At 51.1% G+C, this 21,099-nt stretch overlaps 1 protein-coding gene across 2 annotated transcripts in view; it reads left to right on the forward strand.

Moving 5' to 3' along the window:
• The first annotated feature begins 428 nt into the window (after window positions 1-428).
• Window positions 429-21,099, forward strand: part of gabra1 (gamma-aminobutyric acid type A receptor subunit alpha1) — a 52,369-nt gene continuing 31,698 nt past the window's right edge. Inside the window, exons 1-3 of one of the 2 annotated variants that reach the window (XM_056443344.1) lie at window positions 429-512; window positions 2,646-2,751; window positions 19,350-19,462. In XM_056443344.1, the coding sequence (XP_056299319.1) occupies window positions 455-512; window positions 2,646-2,751; window positions 19,350-19,462 (277 nt within the window). In that variant the 5' untranslated portion in view covers window positions 429-454. Of the gene's footprint in view, window positions 513-1,215; window positions 1,339-2,645; window positions 2,752-19,349; window positions 19,463-21,099 lie in introns of those variants that run through there. The other variant, XM_056443353.1, reaches the window with a different exon arrangement.

Raw genomic sequence — 21,099 nt, forward strand, 5'->3', positions numbered from 1 at the left:
AATGTCTTCTGATTTGTAGTTTTTAACTTGAAATACGCAGATGACTTCAAAAATATACGCTGGGTAGGATATCATCAGCCCCAATTTTTTCTTTTCTTCTTCTTCTTCTTCTTCTTCTTCTTCTTCTTCTTCTTCTTCTTCTTCTTCTTCTTCTTCTTCTTCTTCCTCCCTTGCAGATGCACGCAGATCCGCGCGCGCCTCGCCGTGCACAGCTCAGTGTGGAGTGGCGCGGCTGCAGCAGCAGCATCTCCGGCTGTAAACAGAGACGCGGCGCCGCCGCCTCGATGCGATACGCAGGCTTCTAGAGACGGTGAGTGATTCGAGGGGGATTGTTTGATTGCAGAGCCGCGGGCTCGTCGCATCGGCGCGAGCTGCTGAGGGGGAACGACGAGATTTTCCTACAATCCGTGGAGGCGTCTGTCGCGCCGTGCTCGTGCGCGCCGGTGTCCGAGCCATGCAGTCGGTGTTTCATCCTCTCTTTCTCTTTCTTTTTTTGGTTGCGTTTCTTCATCGTAAGTACTTACTATGCGTTTTATTATTATTTTTATGACTGCTATTATTGTCCAAATAAGATGATGGTCGCGAGACCGGCCGTTTGATGCATGTCAATGTGTGTCTCCTTGGTAATCATCACGCGCAGTCGGAGTCGGGGAGCGAGACAGAGAGAAAGCGCGATGGGGGGGAAAAATGATATCCTAGTTGGACATGAAGGAGGATTTTACGTGTAGCCACTGCAACGAGATCACAGGGCGACAGCAGTGGAAGTTACACTGCGCTGCGTGTAAAATGGGCGGACTGGTCTTTATTTTCCTTTGGCACAGACGATTCCAAAACCCGACGGTGTGAGCTTGGAGTCGGTTCGCCGTGCACTTTATTCACCGAGGCGGTGTTCGTGGAGAGCGACCTCGGCGCAGAGACCGGATTTGTAAGTTTAGTAGATTTTTTGTTATTATGTATTATTAAATTATTTATTTGTGCTGACAGACTCAGAGAGTTGAACTCACTACGGCGCCGCCACAGTGAGAGAGAGAGAGAGAGAGGGAGAGAGAGAGAGGGAGAAGGAGAGAGAGAGAGACAGAGAGAGGGAGAGAGACAGAGGGAGAGAGGGAGAGAGAGAGACAGAGAGAGAGAGAGAGAGAGGGAGAGAGGGAGTGAGAGAGAGACAGAGAGAGGGAGCTGCGCATACCGTCCGAAGCCGCCGCGGCTCCAGCAGCCTCCAGCTAACAGTCGTCAGCTCTGAGCTCACAGGGAGAGAGGGATGCTTCTCATTAAAGATATTCTCAAAAGTTTGAGGATATAACCGGCGGACACCGAATATCCACCCCGACTCATATGCGTGTAAGTGATTTATTTTTCTCCGTGTTTTTTTTCTTCTTCTCTCTCCATCGCCTTGTCATCAGGCAGAAGAAGGGAAGAGGGGAGCAGGAAAAAAGAGAAGGGGATGGTTCGTGTTGCCGGACGTTTTATTGGGCAGAAAGGGGGGAGCTCGCCGTCGAAAATCGGGACCGTTTAACGGTTCATTGTACCGGGGGGGAGGGGGGGGGGGCAGAGCGGGGTGGTGCGTTGTAATGGGAGACGCCTGGTTTCAGCACCGCGGACAGCAGCGCGCGACTGAAACAGCATCCACGCACATTTGCTTAATTACTCCGCCACGCACGCGGTGGATGGCGGCGCACGTATGTAGCGCGAGCCCGCGGGGGGATGCCAGTTGCACGCTGAATGCCAGAGACGTGTCGGTCCACCGGAGAGAGGGTGACGTTTCCTCTGAATAATTTAGAAAGTGGGCTCGTGCGGGATTTTCTCCTCCAGCCGTTAATCTGCATCATCCGCCGCGCCGCCTCCTCCAATCCTCAATCGGAGGATTAATGTTTTGAGTATTTGTATTTAATTTTTTTAAAAGAGCAGCACGTTGTGCACGTTTCCCCAGCAAGTCGCGCGCGGGCACCGTCTCCTCCGTGGCTGCTCAGCGCGTGCAGGAGAAGAGAAGTAAGTGATCGGTGGCTCGCGCGGACTCATCGATTATGCCTCTGAAAACGCGCCGTGAACCCGGGCATTGTGTCGCGTGCGCGGCGGCGCGGGCTAATTGCTTTACATCTACTTTGTGACCCGTCTGACATCATCATGGAGGAGGAGGAGGAGGGACACCAAACGCTCGAGGGATTCGGTTTGATCTTGCGGTATTGCGCGGTGTGTACAGGTGCTCCACGCGCACACCGAGGTGCCGCGTGCTCGATGCTGAGGATGCTCTACAGATGCAGCCGCATGGCGCGTATGGAATGAGGCAGTTATGAAAGTCGCTTTAGTCCTTTTTTATTTTTATTATCGCAGCGTTTTTTTTATTTCTCCGCTCTCCCACACAGTTTGAGTGTCGCGTGCAGGTCTCTGTCCGGGAGCCGTCATTTAAAACGAGTCGTGCGCGTGTCAAGTAGAGTGTGATGGCCCGGTGCGCGAGGCAGAGGCCATTGGGTTTGATGCATGTGCTGTCAGAGCGTCCCCTGTGAGGGATGCTCAGGACCAGCACACGGAGCCCGTTGTTGTTCCAGCTGATCTACTAGTGTGTGTGTGTGTGTGTGTGTGTGTGTGTGTGGTGACGGGTGGCTCATTGGTTGATCTAATGCTGCTCCTTCTCTCTCGTTGACCTCCAGCTGTGAAAGGTCCTCAGATCTCAACCATGTGTGGACGGAGCAGGGCGGCCCTTCTGCTCCTGTGGGCGGGCTCGTTCGCCACCAGCGGCGTCCTGGGCGGGAAAAGGTAAGAGCTCCCACTTTTACCTGTGCGTAGATACGATGTAGGTCATATCGGGCGAAAGCCTCAAACGTCTCACACACCTGGTCACATGACTGGGATTTGACGCCTTTGAGAGACGCAGGAATTGTAAATATCGCCCGTGTGATGAAGAGATCACGGAGCGCCGCGGTTACACACACGGTGACGTTTGGAGGGCGAGCTGTTCAGAGCTCACAGATTGAATGCACTTTTCGGAAGAGGGCAATTACCTTTTAATGTGCTTCTCAGTGCTCGCCAAATGGTCAACTGGGCAATAAAAGTGCCAGTAAAGCAGTAAGGGCTGCACACTGGAGTCCACGGCCGAGACGTCTTCCTGCCTCCTGCTCCCGTGATCCGGGTGACACCCTGAGGGCGAGGTCACGCCGGACGCGCCTCTCGAAAACGCGTCGCAAGCAAAACCGTTGATTCCCTTCGGTACGGCTTTTAAACGCTGCGCGGCGCATTGTTCAGGCGCGGTTAAGAGTTAAAATATTCTCAACTTTAAGTGCGAGGCGCGTAGGAGCACCGCTCATCGATGTCACACTCGGCCGAGGCAGCCAATGGGATCAACAGGAGGCCCAAGGCAGCCAATAGGATCAACAGGAGGCTCAAGGCAGCCAATGGGATCAACAGGAGGCCCAAGGCAGCCAATAGGATCAACAGGAGGCTCAAGGCAGCCAATGGGATCAACAGGAGGCCCAAGGCAGCCAATAGGATCAACAGGAGGCTCAAGGCAGCCAATAGGATCAACAGGAGGCCCAAGACAGCCAATAGGATCAACAGGAGGCCCAAGGCAGCCAATAGGATCAACAGGAGGCTCAAGGCAGCCAATAGGATGAACAGGAGGCCCAAGGCAGCCAATAGGATGAACAGGAGGCCCAAGGCAGCCAATAGGATCAACAGGAGGCCCAAGGCAGCCAATAGGATGAACAGGAGGCCCAAGGCAGCCAATAGGATGAACAGGAGGCCCAAGGCAGCCAATAGGATCAACAGGAGGCCCAAGGCAGCCAATAGGATCAACAGGAGGCCCAAGGCAGCCAATAGGATCAACAGGAGGCTCAAGGCAGCCAATAGGATCAACAGGAGGCCCAAGGCAGCCAATAGGATCAACAGGAGGCCCAAGGCAGCCAATAGGATCAACAGGAGGCCCAAGGCAGCCAATAGGATCAACAGGAGGCCCAAGGCAGCCAATAGGAGCAACAGGAGGCCCAAGGCAGCCAATAGGATCAACAGGAGGCCCAAGGCAGCCAATAGGATCAACAGGAGGCCCAAGGCAGCCAATAGGATCAACAGGAGGCTCAAGGCAGCCAATAGGATCAACAGGAGGTTTTCCTTCTTGTTTTCCCGACCAGACGCTCATATTAGCGTTATTTCATAACGAAGAGTTTATAATTGTAAATAGAAACACGACTCCAGCTGACTCCCGCTCGGTGGGAAGTGAAACTGAACGCCTCGCCATCGAGACACCATTCGAGGAATAGATTCTGGAATTCGCCGTCCTCTTTCCTTTCTTTTTTTTAAACTTCGTGAACCCAACATCTCCGGTTGGCTCTCCTCAGGCGCACGGCGCTGGTTAGCCCGGCGTGTTTTTGGAGCGGCTGCACTTTTAAAAGTCTCGTCTGGTGATGGAGGCCTCACCGGGGTTCAGACGCTCATGGAAAACCTGGAAAAAAGTCATGGAATTTTTAAATGGTCATTTCCAGGCCTGGAACAGTCATGGAAAAAAAACTTAAATCATAAAAGTTTTGGAAAAGTCATGTAAATGTTGTTATAATCACATGTTCATTTACAGCGAGTTTAAAATAATTAATATGTTTTTTAAAGTAAGACGCTCAAAATATAAGCCGGCGTACGCTCTCGATACGGAGAGAGTTCACGTGAACGGTGACGGCTGGAGACGGTCCACCATGACGCTCCACACACACACACACACACACACACACACACACACACTCGCACACGCACACACACACACACACGCACACACACACGCACACACACTCACACACACACACACACACAGTGAGGACTACGTTGTTCCAGTTGTTTCCGATACACAGATGTGTCCTATGTTAAGGCTGCATCATGATTGCAGCCTTCTGATTGGCTGTCGCTGCAGTCTGAGGATCTGATCGACTGTTCTCCAAAAGTAATGATGACTTTACTGAGGAACTGTCACTGGGAACGGAGGAGCAATTATGGCCCAAAGATTTACTGTATAATCCAGTCCCCCTGTTTGAAGTCAAATACTGAATCTCTTCCTCTCACACACACACACACACACACACACACACACACACACACGCACACGTACACGTACACACCTTGGGGGATTTCCAGGAGACACGGTAATCAGAAAGACCTCAGCGCTACAGTGTTGCCAACGATAGAAATTGCCTATAATTAGATATCCGAGTGGAGAGAGAGAGAGAGGGAGAGAGGGAGAGAGAGATAGAGAGAGAGACAGAGAGAGGGAGAGAGAGATTTTTTTTGATTTTTGAAAAACACTTTATTTGCATTTTTTCCATCACAACGTTTCTCTACAAATAAAGTGTTTTAAAAATCAGGTTATTTAAAATAAAAGCAACCAAACAAAACATTAAAAACATTAAAAAAGAAAACATGTTTTACCGAATAAAAAGTGGTGCAAACTCCAGCTCCTCCTCTACCACAGAACAAACAATACCTTTAAAACACCAGCGTTGTTTAAAAGCATCCAGGTCTCCAATGTGTTTATAAAATCTGAACTCCAGCCAGAGTCTGGCTCTGATGTTACAGAGCCACACTGCCCTGGCCTCCTGCCCCTCTCTGTTTTCCACCCGGGACTTCCTAGTTAAATAAATGGCCATTTTGGCTTCGCCGGATAAAAAATTAAGGAGCTGCCACTTTTCTTTTCCGTTTTTGTAGGCAGCTCCCATGATAAAAACCTTCTCTGTAAAAGCCACATTAAAAAGACTAAAAACCAATGTTAAAAGAGTGAAGAAACTCAAAAGTCTCTTACACTCGTTAAAAACATGGTAAATAGTCTCCCGGAGGTCACAGAAGGGGCACTGGCTCAGGACAGCGGGATTGATTACCGAAATAAAAGCGTTGGACGCGACAGCACCGTGTAAAATCCGCCACTGGAGGTCAGCGGTCCTTTTCTTCAGGGGAGGCTTGTATAGGACCCCCCACTGCGGGCCAGGGCCTCCATGCCCAAGTCTCTCTGACCACACAGTGGGCGGTCTGTTGCACAGTCTGGACCTGTTGATGCTCTTCACGAGGTTAAAATACAAAGTCTTCTTGTCTGCTTTGTTCAGTGTGCAGTTTTCTGGGTGGCTCGTTCTTAGCAGGGGGCCGGTGAGTCCCCCTAGCTCCGGGCTGAGGGAGATGTCTGGGAAGGGGTCTGCAGGGTCCGGCTCTGCTCTCTGCTGGCTGTAGTCGTTGAGGAGGCTCCTCTCCAACCCGGTCAGCCTCTGCCTCCACAGCTCCAGGAGCCTCCTCGCCACCTGGTCAGAATGCAGACCCAGCAGGGAGCCCAGGGCCGGGGGGTCGCTCAGCGTCGGCCCCACTGCATCCACCAACTGCTGCAGGGAAAGGGTCTTTGTTCGCAGCAGCGCCCCCGTTAGTCCAGGGGTGACGCTGCTGCTAATGTCCAGTCGTGCATTATAAATTAATGGTTCTCTCAACAACCAGAACAGAGAGTCAGACTGTGGGCACCTTTCGTGCTTAAAAAGGGCCCACGACTTAAAAACACCCTGATAAAAAGGAGGCAGCCCACTTAGTTTTAAAAAGCTGGGGTCTATTAAAAACAGAGCAGTATCCAGCCCCAGGTTGTCAGCACGTCTGAGGATGCAGCTGGCCACGTCTCGCCACACTAAACCCCGGACTCGTTAAAAACTTCTGAACAAACTGTAATCTAAAAGTGTCTGTCCGGCTGGCCAGGTGGACGAGGCCCTGTCCCCCCTCCTCTCTGGCTAAAAACAGCACCCCCTGTGGCACCCAGTGTAGACCCTCCCAAAATAAATCCACCATCTTCTTTTGTATGTTAGCTAAGAAGCCAGAGGGAGGGTCTAACACGGTCAACCTGTGCCACAGTTGGGATGCAATAAGATTGTTTAAAACCAGTACTCTACCCTTAAAAGACATCTGGGGGAGCAGCCACTTCCATTTGGAAAGTTTCCTCTATCTTCTCTGTGACGCCCTCCCAGTTCTTCTGGACCATGCTCGGTTTCCCAGGTATATTCCTAAATATTTAAAACCGTCCTTTTCCATATGAGCTTTTGTGGAAGAACCGGGAGGCCATCGCCACTCCCCACAGCGAGGGCTTCGCTTTCTTCCAGTTCACCCTCGCTGATGATGCCGTGCTAAAATCATGTACTATTTGATTTAAAAGGTTTACATCATTTTGATTCTTGATAAAAACAACAACGTCGTCGGCATATGCCGATAAAATCATTCTCTTACTAAAACCAGGTAAAACCAAACCATGCAGGCTAGAGCGTATTTTAATGAGGAGGGGCTCGAGGGAGAGTGCGTAGAGCATCCCGGACAGAGCACAGCCCTGCCGGACCCCTCTACTCACTCTAAAAGGAGCACACAGCCTGCCGTTTATCTTCAGCACACTCTCAACATTACTGTACAACACCTTGATCTTAGCTATGAAGCCAGCGCTGAACCCAAACTTCCCCAGAACTTTCCAGAGGAAACCGTGTTCAACGCGGTCAAAAGCCTTTCCTGATCTAGAGAAATCAGACCAGTATCCATACCCAACGAGCTGGAGACCTCCAAAACGTCCCGAATGAGGTGGACGTTGTCCACCATGGACCTGCCGGGCACACAGTAGGTCTGGTCCCGATGGAGGACCTGCTCCATAGCTCCCCTCAGCCTGGAGGCCAGGACCCTGGACAGAAGCTTATAATCCACACACAGCAGAGACACAGGCGCCAGTTACCGATGTCCTGCGGGTTTCCTTTTTGGCAGTAGCGTCAGCACTGCCCTCCGCAGGACATCGGCATGGAACCAGAGGCCAGACTCTCATTGAAGACGTCTAGGATGTCCCTCCGAGGACATCCCAGTATTTTTGTAAAATTCAGCGGGAGGCCGTCGATTCGGGCGCGCCTCCTGCATTCCTGCAGGGCAGCTTTCAGCTCTTGGGGGTTATGGGTCTGTCGAGCTCCTCATTAGTCTCCTCGGAGACCTGAGGCAGCTCCCACAGAGCCCCTCCGTCGACTCTCCCTCCTCCCTATACTCAGTGGCATAAAGGAGGAGTAAAACCCCACCGCCGCTTCCGGATCTGGCTTGGCTCCACAACCGACTGCCCTGCGTCCGTCAGCAGTGAGTGGATCACTCGCCTGCCCACTCCTCTTCTCCAGGCCGAAGAAGAAGCTAGAGGAGTGTCCATCTCCGCGATGGTCTGGAATCGGGACCTGACCAGTGCGCCTTGCACTTTTACTTCGAACAGGTCGGCGAGAGCCACCTTTTTACTTTGAGGACTTCAATATGTCCTCGATCTCCTGTGGACTCGCTTAAACTTTCTAGGTCCACTATCTCAGTCTCCAGGTCCTTCATAGATCTGGTGACGTCTCTAGTGACGTTGAAAGTGTGCTGCTGACAAAGGAGCTTAATTTCTACCTTACCACGGTCCCACCACTGCCTAAGATTATTAAAATCACTCTTCCTCAGCCTAAAAATGCCCCAAAAATAAAACAACACCTCTCTAAAATTCCTATCGAAAGTTAAAACTGTATTAAAATGCCAATATGCGCTCCTAGGTAAAAAATTCCTAATAAAAACATGACATAAAACCAAAGAGTGATCAGTAAAACCAGCTGGAACAATGCTGCACATTTTAAAAATATTAAAATGGTGCTTAAAAACATAAATACGGTCTAACCTGGCTGAGGAGATCCTTCCCTCCCTAACGTGGGACCATGTGTACTGTCGGCAGTCCGGATGCATCCTTCTCCACACGTCCACCAGACCATGAGAATGGACCAGCCTCCTCAGCACCTGCTGTGAAGCTGGATGTGGCTCTGTGTGGTTTCTGTCATTAAAATCATCCTCTGTGCAGTTAAAATCCCCCCCCAAGAATAAAAATCCTCCGAGGCACAGTCATTTAAAACATCATTAACTTTGGATAAAACAGCTGCCTCTCTGTCCCAGTTGTTGGAGCATAGATATTTATAAAACCACGTTAAAAAAGGTCGAACCGTGCTTTCACAAAGAACAGCCTCCCTCCACGATGTGTTTGACCTCCAGTGACCGAGGGCTGAAGGCCCTGGAGAAGAGGAAGCCCACTCCTCCGCTGAGGTTGGTGTTGTGGCTCAGAAGGACTTCCCCCCCCCACTCCCTCCTCCAGTCCGCCTCGTTGGTGCTGTCGCTGTCGTCTCTTGTAAGAAGAGAACATCGTTGGCCTTCATCTTGTTAAATTCATAAATTGATGTTCTCTTCTTACTGTCCCTCGCTCCATTTACGTTTAAAACTCCGACTCTGAATGTGTTCATTAAAAGAAAAGAGTTTAAAAAACAAATAAAACTTAAAACCAACAAATCAAATAAAACACACATTGGAGCTCTCCACCTCCCCCTGCTGGATGCACTCCTTTACTTTGGGCAAAACTTTTAATCCTAAAAACCTCTTGTTTGTCTAATTTTTTTCCCCTCATGTGGAAATGGCACGAGTGTACAAAGGCCACGAGGTCAGGGAAGTGATCCTTGACCTCTACTTTCTTTTTCCCTTTTGTTTTGTGCAGAAACAGCCTGATCTCATCATCTGTGTACAGCTTTTGCGTCTGACTATTTGTTAAAAACAGAGGAGAGTCGCTGTCCTCTGACCCCTCCTCGTCACTACTGTCCTCCACCGGCCCCGCCCCCTGACTCCTCCTCCTCACTTCCACCCTGCTGGCCTTGGCCTCGCTGCCAGCGCTCTGGCCACTCTTCTTTCTCTTTGAGGCTCCTTTCTGCCCCCCTGCTTCCTCCTCGTCCATCTCCACCTGCTCCGCCCCCTCCTCCCCTGCACCGTCCTCCTCCACCTCTTCGCCTCCCCCCACCTGTCCTACCCCCTCAATGGGCTTCTCGCCACCCTGTCCTCGTCTTTTTCCTTTTCCTCCTCTTTCTCACTTTCCTCATTATTCTCCACCCCATTCCCCACTTCCACCTCTAAGCCCGTGCCACCATCACCACCATCACCATCACCAATATTATTTTTTGTTTTTTAAATCTTTTTTTGTTTTTTCCCCCCTTCTTTTCTTGTTTTCTTCCTCCTCCCACTTCCCACCTCACCCCCAGCCTCTACCCCTCTGCTCTTGGCAGTTTCCCCCACATCCCTCCATTTTTGGGTCCGCTTTTCCTTCTTTTCCTTTCCTCTCACCGCTCCCGACTCCACCCACAGCCTGCCTTTCACTGCCCTGTCCAGCATCCCCACCCTCATCCCCACCCTCACCACCTTGCCCGCATCACCCCATCACTCACTCCCTCATTCATACCCACCACATGTGTCGGGTGCAGCAGCAGTGACGCCGCCGCGCTCTCCGTTGGAATCGGCGGCCCCGCCGCAGCGCCGCCGCCGCAGCGCCGCCTCCTCGGCGGCGCCTCCTCTCAGAGACGCCGCCGCCGCAGCCCGCAGCCCGCAGCGGCAGCCGCCTCACCTGCTGTTCCCCACGCTGGTGTAGCGTCGTGACGCCGGACGGACCCGAGCCGCCCGGACCAGCTGGCGCAGGGTCGCCTCGCCGAGCAGGCCCTCGCGGTGTGCCCTCCTCCCGCAATGAAAGCACTTCATCGCCGATGAAGACGCGTAGACGTTATAATTAACATCATCTACTCTGGACGCTGAAGCGCAGGTTTAACTCCGCTCCGGTCGTTGAGTATCATATAAACCGATCTACGGTAACTCATGATATGCTTCATCGAGCTCTCCTTGAACCCCGATGAGATCTCTCTCATCGGGGAGACCAGCTTTCCGTGCCGGGAGAGCTCTCTGCTGAGAAACTCATCGGAGATGAGCGGAGGGACGTTTGAAACGAGGACTCTGGTGGACGGCTGGTCCAGCGGAAACACCTGCACAAACAAATCTCCCACCGAGAGACCCTCCTCTACCACGCGGCTCACCTTCCCCACCTGATCCAGGAAGATCACGACCGAGCCGTTCATCTTGGCGGCGGACTTCACGCTGCTGAACCCGACTTTCTTCCCGACTGCCCGAGCCAATTCCTCCACGCTGCACGAGGAGTCACCAGCAATCTTCATACCGTGTCTCCTCGTGAGCAGCGGGGGGGGAACCGGGGCAAACATTCCGCCACGCACCGAGCCCGGTGAGGCACCGGCAGCGGGAAGACACCCAGAGAAAAACCCAACTAATCACCAAACAATTTAAACTACTGTGAAACCCAACTAATAAACCACATAAACTAAATACACACAACTATGAAAGAACAGAAAAGAGAGAAACACACAGACAACGCTCCGCAGCTCCCAAACACACACCCTGTCGCTCTGACGCTCAGCGTGAACTGAGAGAGAGAGAGAGAGAGAGAGAGAGAGAGAGAGAGAGAGAGAGAGTGAACGCCACTGTTGCTGTTCAGATGACCTGTAGATGGAGACCCTGCTCAGTGTTTTGTGAGGAAGTGCCCCCCCCCCCCAAGCTGATAAACATCTGTATTTAGCCACAGCACCTCTTTTTTTCTCACCATTTTCTTTTATTTTCCTATTCACCATCGCTCGCTCTCCAGAGATCATTCAAACACGTTATTATTTAGAATCTGTTATTAAAGCTGCTAACCTCGACGGTGGCAATAAACTAAAAATCACATTTTAATAATTTTTAAGATAATTACATTTTGTCTCCGTCAGATAGACGAACGCTTGAGAACTCAGAGAATCGCTTCGTGTGAAATCTTTTCTGATGAACACACGTGCGCTGCGTCCAGAGGGGGGCGGAGCCTGGCGCCGCCTGGACGCCACTCCCCAGTGTCACTTCACCTTCTCCCAACCTCGCTCTCCTCCCTCCTCCATCTCCTCCTCTCTCTTCCTCTCCGGAGCGTTCCTCGGATGTTTTTTCCTCATCCCCCCCCCCGACGCCTCTCTCCCCCTCCCACTCGTCATCGCGGGTCCTCTCTACATAATCTTCGTGACCTCTCGCTCTCCTTGGAGCCGTGTTTTCCGACGCTCGCCGTTTATTCAGAAGCAATCAAACCCGACGCCGTCGGCGTGAGGAGAGGTAGAGGAGGAGGATCGCTCCGAGGCGAGCCCACGGTGCATTGTGGGAGAGGTTCATCGGATTATTCTCTTATGAATGTGCACATAAGATTGCATACGCGCTTAGACCGCTGATGCATTCAATGACTGAGGTACACACACACACACACACACTTCTCTTCCCGCCCGTATGGAATGTAATTAGGAGCTGTATTCCTGATTATTAAATATTCATGCAGGGGATGCTGCACACTGCCCTCCCAGCTCCTGATTGGACGGTCTGGTTATTGCTCTGAGCATTTTGTTTCATGTTGTTCAAAGAGCTCATTCAGCGAGGCGTCGGTACCGAGGTATAAATAACGTATTGTTGTTCCTCTATTCTGTGTGTGTGGGCGTGTGTTAGCGGTTACACGTTCCGATAACGTTATCGCTCGCCACGCGTTCCAGAGCCGGAACGAGGAGAGCGCGTTCCTCTCCTTGTCGCTCGTAAAGCTGCGTTCACACCGAAAGCCCGAAACGCGTGAGTTTACTCGCCCGACCGTTTGCCGCGTTCACGCCATAAGCGTGGCGACGCTCCGCGAGGGGCGGGGCTTGTCTCAGTGTCTCGTCTCCATGAAGACCGTTATCATGTCCTTCATCCACCAGAAGAACTCACCACGAGTTCTGCTTCATACGTGTTGAGGACGCCACACACACGGGGAACACCTAACGCCCTCGTGTTGGGTTCATGAGAATTATGTCATATGTGAAATGATTAAAATTTGTAATCAGATTAATCACAGGTTTCTGTGGATTAATCATGATTAATCACATATATACATTCAGGGTTTTTCCTGGGTCAAAATGGGTCTTCGGTGCTCCAAATTTTTTCTTGGCGCGCTGCGTGCGCACCGTCTGTTCATTGAGTGAGTGATCAGCAGCTGGCAGCTCGGTCCATTCGCGCATAATTCTCGGCTCGCGCAGCAGAGCGATGCGCGCGCCGGCATCGAAGCTCTGCGGCGACCGCGATCGACATATGAAACTCCCCTGCATTAAAACATTAAAGAGCCGAGAGTTTTTTTCAGCGTGAGAAGTACGATGTGTGGCGGGAGTGCGTGAGTTAAGACCAAAATGCGTGAGTCTCACGCTCAAGGCGTGACACTTGAGAGCCCTGCATTGCTCACCAGTGCGCGCGCCAGCATCGGAGCTCTGCTGCGCGAGCCGAGAGGAGAGTTGTTGACGGGGGGGTGCAAGTGACTTTTTTTCGTCCCGATGTGCGCGGACACGCCGGCATCCGAGCTCTGCGGCGCGCGAGACGGAGATCGGAGTCGTGTTAACGCGACACTAGAGACAGAATGACATGCTGCTGGAGAGATGACCAACAACAGACGGATTGGAAGCTCATTCTGCGCATGCTTTAAAAAAAAAAACTAGTTAAACCTGTAATTGAATTAACTGAGTTAACGCGTTATTTTTCACAGCACTAATATATATATATATATATATATACACTACCGTTCAAAAGTTTGGGATCACCCAGACAATTTCGTGTCTTCCATGAAAAATCACACTTTTATTTATTAAATGAATATAAAATATAGTCAAGACATTGATAAGGTTAGAAATAATGATTAATATTTGAAGTATTAATCTTGTTCTACAAACTTCAAGCTCAAAGGAAGGCCAGTTGTATAGCTTATATCACCATCATAACTGTTTTCAGCTGTGCTAACATAATTGCACGGGTTTTCTAATCAGACATTAGTCTTCTAAGGCGATTAGCAAACACAATGTACCATTAGAACACTGGAGTGATGATGGAAATGGGCCTCCATACACCTCTGGAGATATTTCATTAGAAACCAGACGTTTCGACCTAGAAGAGTCATTTACCACATTAACAATGTAGAGAGTGTATTTCTGATTAATTTAATGTTATCTTTATTGAAAAAAAGTGCTTTTCTTTGAAAAATAAAGTCATTTCTAAGTGATCCCAAACTTTTGAACGGTAGTGTATATATATTAATACATGACATCACCCGTAGGCTCACAGAGCTCAGTCACTTTCTCCGATGAAGTTACGTTTCACTAAGGAAGACCACGCCAGCAGTGATACATGTTTACAGTTAGTTTATTGTGAAATAAATGAATGAAGGGTTGATTATGTCTGGAATGAGAAGGGTCGTGAAGAGCGGGTTGGAGGTGCTATTGGAGACTGCTGACGTCTGGTGGTTAGAGGAAACGGCGGGGGTGGAGACTCGTGGGCGGGGGTTGTCTCTTCTGAAGCTCTGGCGGTGCAGAGTCCCCAAAAGATGGCTTAATGAAAAGCGTGCATGCCCGTTACGAGTGTTGTTAGGTAGGAGCGGGTATCGGAGAGGACGGTGAGGGAGGACGGTGGCCAAGCGTCTACAGATGTGGTTGCTAAGAGGTTTGGCTGGCGATGAGCGTTTGAGTAGGCGTGGTTAGGGTCATGCCGCCGTGAGTCTAGTCGAAAGGCGAAGGTGAGTTGAGGCAGACAAAGTTGTTGTTTCGGGTTATGGATGATGTGTCGGCGGGACGGAGATGTCGGGCGTGGTAAACTGGAGGATGCGGGAGGCCGGAAGCCAGGGAGACGATCGAATCTAATACTTGGCTGTGCAGAGAAAGCGCCTGAGCTGCGAGTGTGGCTGTGTCGGGAACTGAAGTGGGAGGCAGACTGTTGCGTGTGCAGTTGGTTCGATTCGACGGCTTGTGAAGGTAGTGGTGGATGGCAGGATCACGGTACGGGTGTGAGCAGGATCCTTCAAGACCTGTGTGGCGAACAGGCGACAGGTTCGAGCAAGGTTAGTAGGGTGCAATTATGAAAGCGACAAGGCTGGAGTGTAGGTAGCGGGTGTATTTGCGATCCATGAAACCTGTGGAGCGAGAAAGTACGAAGACAGAATCGAGCGAGGTTAGTAGTCGGTGTGAGGGTTGAGGAAGGAAGACGTTATCCTCGCCATTCAACTGGGATAGGAAGGGAGGGGGTGCGAGGAAGGAGGAAGTTACTCACGATTTGAGTACGACCGGGAGGGGATGACCGGTGGGGTCAGGGTTCGGATGCAACCGCAGTCCGAGGAAACCTGTGAAACGAACGAAGCAACGAGGACCGGATAAGGAGAGGTTCGTAGTGTACATTAGTTTATGCAGGTGGGATATGGGGTGCGGGTGGTGTGATGGAAGGATAGAGGGTGAAGGGTTGAAAAGGATGTGGGGATTAGGGTAGAGGGAGTCGGGATTACGGTAGGGGGATGTGAGGATTAGGGTCGGGGGATGTAGGGATTAGGGTCGAGGGGGAAGGGATGGGGTGGTGGTCGAGGCATGAAGGTAGAGGAGCCGCGATGGCCGTCTGGTCGGGAGTCGGAGGCTGGTGCGTATGAGTTGGTCTTCCTGCACGAGGAACCGAAAGTGAGTCACTGGTCAGGTTTTGACCCCTTGGACGGAAGGCTCGGATGTTATGTCGAAGCCTTGTCTGAATAGATTGCAACGGTGCTGGACCGTTCGTGTGTGCCTCGGAACGGCTCCGGCGTGCCGACAGGTGGAACATTTGGAGCGAGAGAGGAGGCCCGAGCCGTGGGCGGCCACGTCTGACCGGCTGCAGGAGCAGCAACAACGCAAAGCGCCTCGCGGTCTCCGACGAGAAACGACTATTTCGGGCGCTCCTCTGGCGTCTCCGCCGATGGCTGTGCTGACCTCGGCCCCCGTACCTCCAGAGAGTGAGGGGGGAATGCAGTGGGGGGGAAATCGAGGTGGCCGTAGCCTCCCCGGACCTGTCCGCCCGGTCCTCGCGATCAACGCAAGCGTCACTACGACGACCTCGACCTCTGGTGGCGGCGGCAGCGTCTCAAGCCTGGTTCAGGAGCGGACCGGAGCAGCGGCATCGGCGGGGCGTTCAGGGAGCTGTTCGAGGCCTGTCGTAACGGAGACATATCCAGAGTAAAGAGTCTCGTCAATTCGGTGAACGTAAACGCGAAGGACGTGGCTGGAAGTTAGAATAATTTCTTCCTGAGGAGGACGGTCCGCTGCCAAGTTGCTGCCGCGCTTCCTCCGCTGTTGGACTTGTTTTTATGTTGATGTTCTGTTTTAATTTGGTTTCTATCTGCTTTTATCTTTTATTCTGTATAATTGTCTTGAAAGGCGCCTCCAAATGAAATGTAATATTATTATTATTAATGGTTGCGAGGGCTGCGTCAGCATTGGTGGTGACGGGATCAGTGTGGATGTGTTGGCGGTGAAGTTTGGCCAAGAAATTGCGAGGTGAAATGTCTCTGGTACAGAGGCAGCTTGAAATGGGGTGGGATACGACCTGGAGAGGATGGCTGGGATACGACCTGGTGGGGATGGCTGGGATACGACCTGGAGAGGATGGCTGGGATACGACCTGGTGGGGATGGCTGGGATACGACCTGGTGAGGATGGCTGGGATACGACCTGGTGGGGATGGCTGGGTTTCTTCGCCCTGATGAGGATCGCTGGCGGGATACGACCTGGTGGGGATGGCGGAGGGATACCGGAAGTGCTCCGCTGGAGATCGAGTTGGCTTTCGAAGTTGGCTCTGCCGATCCCGCGTTGGAAAAGTTTACTTTTTCCTCAGACTGATGATTTTGGGTTCGATGGTTGCGGTCTTGGTTGGGGACTGTGCGCTCGAAGAGGATTTGTAGCCTGACGGAATGGTGAGATGAGGTGGCGAGGGCGTGGCGCGCGCGGGAACTCCGGCGGGATGAAGAGTGGCGCGGGGATCGTGGATGGCCGAAGCAGCCGACGAAAGTGAAGGAGGAGACTACGAGGCTTCAGAACGCAGCTGCTCCTCCGTGTCGGGTTGAGGAGGACCGTTAGTTTCAGGCCAGTGGTTTAGGATTGTGCTTGTCCGATGCGCGACGTGTCTCTACCTGTGGAAGGAAGGGTTGCATGCAGGTTATTGTGGTTATTATTACGTACATTTTGGGGATGAGGGAGGGGAAGGCGGAAGGAAGCATGTGCAGGGGTTAATAGTGAAGTTGTGACGTCCTTGGCGTTGCTGCCGTTGCGACGCCGGGAACCCGGAAGTGCCGTGGTGTTCCGCCGGCGGTCCGTCAGGCGTTGATACACTCAAAGAAATGACTCATTGGATGAACTCAATTAAATTGTTGGCAGGTTTTCCATCCAATAATTATATGCAACTCCAACTCAAATTTAACACATCAGTGCAATAAAATGTAATTAAGTTAGTCCAACTCATTTGTATCAAATACATCTAAAATAAAATAACGATATTCATTAAATTAAATTAATTTGTGTTTGTCAAACTCAAAATATAAACTAACTAACTAACAAAATTTGCAAACTCCACACAGAAGGAAAGCCCCGACTGGGAATTGAACCCACGGCCCTCTGGCTGTGAGGCGACAGCGCTAGCCACTACACCACCGTACAGCCCTGAAAGTGTCTTCACCTCATGAACAACTGATTTTCAGCTGGCGCATGCGCAAAGGGGAGTCCTCAATGAAACACATTTATTTTGAGTTGATATGCACACCATCTAACCTAAATAAATCTAATAAATGAAAGTATTCATACATTTTGTGTTACACCCATTAAATATAAATAACTATTTTTGTAATTGATTTATTTAAATGTATCAAACAATATTTAAATGTGTCACCTCGAAGAAGGGCTTGAATCGTTTTTTGTGAGTGTAACTGGTTTAAATCTCTAAATGAAAGTATTCATACATTACACCCATATAAATATCTTCGTTTTGTAATTGATTTATTTAAATGTATCAAACAATATTTAAATGTGTCACCTCTAAGAAGGCCTTGAATCGATTTTTTGAGTGTAGTCTGGTTTTCCTGTCGGGTTTGTTACATGGAATGTTGCACTGGGCGAGTGCGTCTTTCGGTTTACGTACTGTCCGCCCGGGGGGTGGGAAGTAAAGCGCCGGCCAGCGTCGGCGTGGAGGTCGATCACGGCCCGCGTTCGAGCGGCTGGATCTCGACCGGTTGGAAGAGCGCCGTATGTCGGCGCTGAGGCGAAGCCTCTTCTAGCGAAAGAGAGAAAGGAAAAGGGGTCGAGGGGAAGGGATGTGGGGATGAGGGATGTAGGGATGGGGTCGAGGGGTAAGAAGTAAGGGAGGTAGAGGGGTTAGATGGGTGAGAGAGAGGGAGAAGGTCGGCGGGTTACCGGTGTCCCGGTAGCTGGTGAGGATGTCGCTGCTGAGACGAAGAGGACGTGAATAGGTGTGACGTGTTTAAGTACCGTCGGCTCGAATGATTGGCTGAATGAGGGGCGTGGTCTCCCCTCCTGAACTATGTTCTGTAAAACCTCATTATGTCCGAAAGACTTCCAGCGCTACGAGAGCGGAACATCTCAACGTGAAAATCGCCTCAAAGTTGAAATATTTCAACTAGCGGCGACAAATGAGCCGCTCCGAACGCGGCGCCTGGAAAAATTGTGCGTCTGTCGTGTCTGTACGTTGACTTTGAGTGACTTGACGCAAAATAAATGGCGTGTCTTTTGGTGTGAACGCACCTTCACTCTCATCTCGATGCAGGATGAAACCTCGCGGTCACACGCGGTGGCGGCTGGTGATTACACGTTTCTTGACAGTATATATATTATATATATTTTGTCTTCTTTTGTTTTTTGCCCGATCTCAAAATGTTAAGAGGGGCGGCGGCCTATAGCGCCCTCTTTTGACGCACCGGTCACACGCGATGTAAACGCTGCAGCGTTTGGGTTTTCCTGCTCGTGTCCGGCCTGGACTCACACCACGACTCAGATGCAGAGGATAGAACGTATGAGCCCAGTTTATTGAATTCAGATCCTCTTTGAGGGGTGACCAATCATGGGCTATGGAAAAAACTCACTAAATAACTCGCGCCTGGCAGGATAACTCGCGAAAGAAAAACTTCCTGATGATGACGATCTAATCTAAACACAAAGTCACTCTAAAGGGAGGACGAATAAAACAAAACGGAGCTAAACTAGTAATACTCTTGGAAAAAGAGACTCTGGCTGTGGCAAAGGGCTGAGGGACGAGGACCAAACATTTTGGACCAAAGGGGAGACGGAGACGATGAGCACATGAGGGTCACGGGGAACAGTTGAGACCATCAGGGGTCAGGGGGGACCATCACACCGGTGACACGTGAGGAAGAGCAAGTCAGGCTTCAAAATAAAACAGAAAGTTACGAGACAAAACCCAAGACAGGACCAGCCTCCTCCCGGTGTGACGGCCTGTGCCGTGATGAATTGTCTGATGATGAATTTGATTCACGATGCATTCAGTGTTCAGCTTCAGACCCTCCTCTTCGTGTCTGTGAGATATTATTCAGACTTGAGTCGGGACTCTTTTTTCCAGTTCTGAGTGTGAGTGTGTGTGTGTGTTTTTGTTTGTTATGAAGGACTTTAAATCTTGTCCTCCTCCTCCAGCTCCGGGCAGAACGGCATGACGGACGAGCAGGAAGACAACACCACCGTGTTCACCAAGATCCTCGACAGTCTCCTGGACGGCTACGACAACCGCCTCCGGCCGGGCCTCGGAGGTCGGTCCGACTCTTTGCGTGTCTTTTGTCCTTCATGGTGTCTGTTTGAATCTTGTTCTTTTTCTTTTTGGTGTCAATATGCAAATAGCCTTTTGAAGGACTCCTAAAAATAGCTTTTCCACATTGTGACATCCATAGGACGACATCTTATGGGGATGGGTTTGCTTACAGTGTCACATTGTGTGAAGGATAATTAACGGAGGGTCATGATTGGCCGTCTGCCTTTGAGGAGCAGTGAACGCTCCGGAAGGAACACAGAGAGTGACATTGCGCCGTTGTTTGAGAGAGAGAGAGAAACAAAATGGCAGGGAGAGAAAATCCAGAGAATGGAAAGAAACGGAGAGCAAAAAGAGAAGCTGGAGAGAGAGAGAGAGAGAATGTGAGAGTCGGAGTGTGTGAAGGACGGGGAGCGTCCCTCTCTGCGGCGCGGCGGGCATCACACATTTAAAAACCAGCTCCAAGTTCAGCGACCGAGGGGGAAGAAACTATAGATTACAACGGGTTCATGAATCACGCCGTCGGGTTACCGCTTCAGAATCAAAAGGAACGAACCCTCACACACACACACACACACACACACGCACACACACACTTGCTTGCTTGTAGTTGTCCATCGAAGCCGATGATGACGTCCACTTCTGACTTTCAGCGGTGAGTTTTCTGGTGGCTGTATAGTCCTAACCTGGATCCACAGGTCTTGTCGCAGGTGGACATGCGTATGTAGGAGTGGTGGTCCTGGCAACCTTGGTTGTTTTTCTTGTATGCCTTCCTTCCTGCCTCCTGGCTGTCCTGTCCTCCTCCAGTGCTGTGGTCCCGTCTTGGCACATCTGACGCCAGGTGTTACGGTCAGCAGCCAAGCCCTCCAGGTCCCCTGGTCTGATTTTACATTTCTTTAGCGCTGTTTTTATCTGGTCTTTATAGCTTCTTCTGCCCTCCAGCAGAGCGCTGGCCTCGGGCGAGCTGGCCACACAGCACTTAGTGAGGCAGCCGATTGAGGGGCATCCTTATAACGTGCCCCAGCCATCGTAGCTGGTAGTGGGTGATGGTGGCCTCCATGCTCCTACAGCCTGCTCTCCTGAGGATCTCGGTGTGTGGCACTCGGTCACGCCAAGTGATTCCTAGCATTCGCTGGAGACAGCGGATGTGAAAATGCTCCAGGGTTTCACATGGCGGCTGTAAGTGACCCAGGCTTCACAGCTGTACAGGAGGGTGGTGATGCACACTGCTTGATACACAGATTTTTGTATGGAGATATAAGTTCTTGTTTTGAAAGACCCGGCGCCTGAGTCTCCCAAAGGCAGCTGATGCTTGTTTGATTCTGTTCTGGACCTCATTGTCGATGTTATTGTCCTCAGAGAGGATACTCCCGAGGTATTTGAATGATGGTACTGCAGACAGATGCTTATCATTGATGCTGAAGATGGGTGGCGTGGTGGGATGTTGGTGCTCCACTGACAGACTACCTCTGTTTTGGTGATGTTGATGGTCAGCCCCATCCTGCTGTAAGCCTTCACAGCTGCATCCAGGACAGCCTGGAGGTCTGTGGAGTGTGAGCCACCAGAGTTCAGTCATCTGCATACTGCAGCTCAAGGACCCTCACTCTGTGCAGCTTGGTGGTTGCCTGCAGCCTCCTGATG

Source organism: Pseudoliparis swirei, chromosome 3 (genome assembly GCF_029220125.1).
Source record: "Pseudoliparis swirei isolate HS2019 ecotype Mariana Trench chromosome 3, NWPU_hadal_v1, whole genome shotgun sequence".
Taxonomy (NCBI): Eukaryota; Metazoa; Chordata; class Actinopteri; order Perciformes; family Liparidae; genus Pseudoliparis; species Pseudoliparis swirei.